This window comes from Lucilia cuprina, chromosome 2 (assembly GCF_022045245.1).
Source record: "Lucilia cuprina isolate Lc7/37 chromosome 2, ASM2204524v1, whole genome shotgun sequence".
Lineage (NCBI taxonomy): Eukaryota > Metazoa > Arthropoda > Insecta > Diptera > Calliphoridae > Lucilia > Lucilia cuprina.
In genome coordinates, this window is record NC_060950.1 from 16053656 (window position 1) to 16057284 (window position 3629).

A 3629-nucleotide genomic window follows, 5' to 3' on the forward strand; every position below is an offset into this window, starting at 1 on the left:
AACGTATGAATTCTGGAATTCGTTGATAAAACTCAAAAACATAAATTTTATTTATTTACTTTATATAGAAGAGGATTTCACATTAATATAAATAATTTCTAACAATTGAGAAAAGCTTTATTAACAAAATTTAATAGAATTGAATTTAAAGAAGTGGAAAATTATAGTTTGGTTTGTTTACGAAGAAAAATATTATAGAAAAGAAATAATATTATTAAAAAAACATCCACTTTTATTCGATTAACCGAAAAATTTTGAATTATCCGATTATTAATCGGTCAACTTAAAGCGAAATGTTGTGTTCGATAGAGCTCTTTGAGACATATGTACATTTTTCCTCATCCCTTAATTTGTGTTAGAATGATCCGTTTTTTTCAGTGACTATATTACAACTTAAAACATAATTTGTCCCACTGTGTTCCACTGATTTCATTTTACGTTTTACTCCTTATTCTGCCTTTCTGACATTCACCATTTCATAAATATGACAAATATAAATTATTTTGTATGTAAATTGTATTTCTTCTCATTTAATTGCCGTTTTTGACACAAGAGAAAAAAGAAATAAATTCACAAAACGTAAATGAAGTAATATTTAAGTGAGTGGAAATTAACATTTCCAATCAGATGACAAAAAAAAAAAAACTTGCAATAAATGACATTTTCTTATTTACTTTGACACAGAAAGAGAATTATAATGTTTTTATAGTTATTGTCGATGTGGAAAAGAAATATGAAAATTTCATTATGAGTAAATGTATTATTTTACATGAAGAATAAAAAGGTGGGTATTAAATGCGCTCATAAGGAAAAAATGTGGAAATTAAATTATATTCATTAAGGTGTTTTTATTTTTCATAAAGGCTAAAGATGACAGAATGTACATTAAAATAATCATATAGAAATACTGAATACCATTTTTTACTGAGGAATACATGTAAATAAAATAAAAATTTTATCCGATTTGAGTAAAAGAAAACTTATAAGAAAAAGTGGTGAAAAACAATTTAATTATTCGAGAAGCTGATGTAATTCACACTTACATACATAGTTGTACACATTATATGTATGACAAAAAGAACTTCATAATTGATTATTGTGTAAATATACATATAAAATATTTTTATTAAAACTCAAGTATAAGTAAATGATTTAAACTTTGACATGTGTATTTTTCATAAGACTTTGATACTTAAAAAGGATTTTAAATTACTGACAAATGTCAGTTGATAAAATTTAACAATAACTTTAAAAGTATATAAAATAATTTTAAATTAATTTAGTTAAAATTAATTTCTTCTACATATCCTTTTGTTATATATTGAAATATTGTTTTAGCCAAATTCAGGTGTATTGTAAATCAAAGGTTTCGTTTTTTTTTTGTAAAACGTATATGTGCAAAATAATTACAAAACTTTCGCTTCTTATCATAAAATGTATTAATCTAGATTTGGTTGATATTACGAAAAATGTAATTTTTATTGTAAAGTATTTGTTTTTTTTTTTTAATTTCTCTCATTAAATTCTTATTTTTATTAAAATACTCCCAACTTCTGACCAACTGTGCGTATACTCATTATATAATAATTAAATAGTATTCATACGTACTGCTGTTCTAAGCACATTGTTTGATTTATGGCGACTTTTTTCGGACAATAGTGAGTTAGTTAGTTAGTTAGTTAGTTAGTTAGTTAGTTAGTTAGTTAGTTAGTTAGTTAGTTAGTCAGTTAGTTAGTTAGTTAGTTAGTTAGTTAGTTAGTTAATTAATTAGTTTATTGGTTCGTTAGTTAGTTAATTAGTTTATTGGTTCGTTTGCTATCTGCATAAATTCAGATTTGAGGCTTAAAACTTACAGTTTTTCCATTTTTTTTACAAATTCATTTTAAAATTTTTTTATCCATTTCCCCACTAACATCATCCACTCTCAACTCTTGTTTAACATTCCCTGCAAACCAAAAATCTAATTATTTTACAACCATTACAAGATAAGATTTGTACACATTTTTCTGTAAAATTAATTTGTTTGTCAATATACTGCAACATGTTGCCCTTAATTTACTAACAATAGATTCGTATATATATATACATATGTACACAAATGTACCCAAAACCAAAACCGCAATTGAAAAATAGAAAATAAAATATATTTTTAAAATAGAAATGCAGTTGCAGTCGCACTAAATAAAACAATCATAAACAATTAAACCGAAACCACTTAAAAATGGTTGAGTGAAGTTTATACAAATACAAACGCATAAAAAATAACAACTGAAAACAAATTAAATTAGAAACTATCTAGGAAAAACAAACGGTATGATTGATCCCATGATACACTAAGCTTTATAAGAGTGTTCATTGAATATTTAAGTGTTAACAATGAAAATTTTCTGTTTTTTCAAAATATCATTCAGTTCTAACTTTTGGAAACGTGTAAGCATGGACGAAGGTAATTACAATCCCAAGCTCCTTTTTGCCAAAATTTACATTGAATGTTATCATAGATCCGCTGCTCATATAGTAACATATCTCGTCATTATTTGTTGATGTAGGGTGTTGCAATTAAAATATACAGCAACTTATAAAATCTTAAAATTTCATTATTTTTCTTAGACAATAAATTGTTTGCTCTTGTGATAAATTTCTTACTTAAATGAAATCTTAAGTAAATATTTTGTCCACACCCAGACCAAAGGTTTCAAGAGTGGAAAGCGGAAGGAAAGAACGACACACAGTTAGTTATACGGACGAACTAAGTAAAGTACACCAACATAGAATTATTAACAATACAACACAGTATCTGTTTGTTTTTCTTGATGATGTTGAGGGAAATATGACAAATGATGATGGTTGTAAGATGATTTAGTACAAAATATAAGCCAACAACCAACAATAACAAAATCTTCTTGTAAATGATGAATTTACTGCAACCCAACTGAAAATTGCAACTAAACTGCTGCAATAATAAATAATTATTCATTTGTCTCCCCACAGAATACAAAGATAGATAGATGAATGAAGGACTCGTTGAACAGTTATAAGTATAGAAATGAAACATGACAATTGTTTTTGTGTGTGTGTGCATCCTCCAACAATGACAAACTACAGCATCGAGTACTAATTATAACAAAGTATTTGTTTATGTATCTCCTAAGGTTACAACTAAAAGACAACTTACCTGGCTGACAGAAACAACGAAAACCATCCTCTTGATCGACGCATATACCGTGAATACACGGTGATGATTCACATTCATTTAGACTGTGTTGACACAGGGGACCCGTATAGCCGGGAGTACATTCACATCTAGAAGTAAATTGTAATAATTAATAATTATAATTGCAGTAATTTACTGTGTTTACGTGTTATTTAAGTGAACATTTGTGATTAATGTGCATTAAGTGAATTTGGTTTACATATCAAATTTTAATTTAAATATGACTAAGATTAAGTATTACACGCAGGTTGTAACATCGTATTTCAATTTATATTTTTCTTCTACTCACCTAAAATGAGTTGAATTTCCAACACAACTGCCTCCATTCATACATTCGGCTGGATTACAGGGATCCAATTCATATTGACAATTTTTACCAGTGTAACCTTTAAAACAAAAAATTATTGTTATTAGT

At 26.7% G+C, this 3629-nt stretch overlaps 1 protein-coding gene across 1 annotated transcript; it reads right to left on the reverse strand.

Annotated features, from left to right (window-relative positions):
• Positions 1-1877: 1877 nt before the first annotated feature.
• LOC111686387 (protein jagged-1-like) lies at positions 1878-3629 on the reverse strand. The gene is made up of 3 exons (XM_046948282.1): positions 3504-3629; positions 3176-3303; positions 1878-1945 (listed from the first exon to the last, which is right to left on the reverse strand). Exons 1-3 carry the CDS (start codon positions 3542-3544, stop codon positions 1878-1880), a joined length of 237 nt encoding a protein of 78 aa, XP_046804238.1. The 5' UTR covers positions 3545-3629.

What these genes read in the sequence shown, in the direction of transcription:
- LOC111686387 (XM_046948282.1), bottom strand. Translation starts at nt 3,544, where the DNA reads ATGAATGGAGGCAGTTGTGTTGGAAATTCAACTCATTTTAG. An exon ending in GGAAATTCAACTCATTTTAG is followed by an intron (nt 3,304 to 3,503) that starts GTGAGTAGAAGA and finishes ATTTACTTCTAG; the next exon opens with ATGTGAATGTACTCCCGGCT. An exon ending in TCGTTGTTTCTGTCAGCCAG is followed by an intron (nt 1,946 to 3,175) that starts GTAAGTTGTCTT and finishes TTTGGTTTGCAG; the next exon opens with GGAATGTTAAACAAGAGTTG.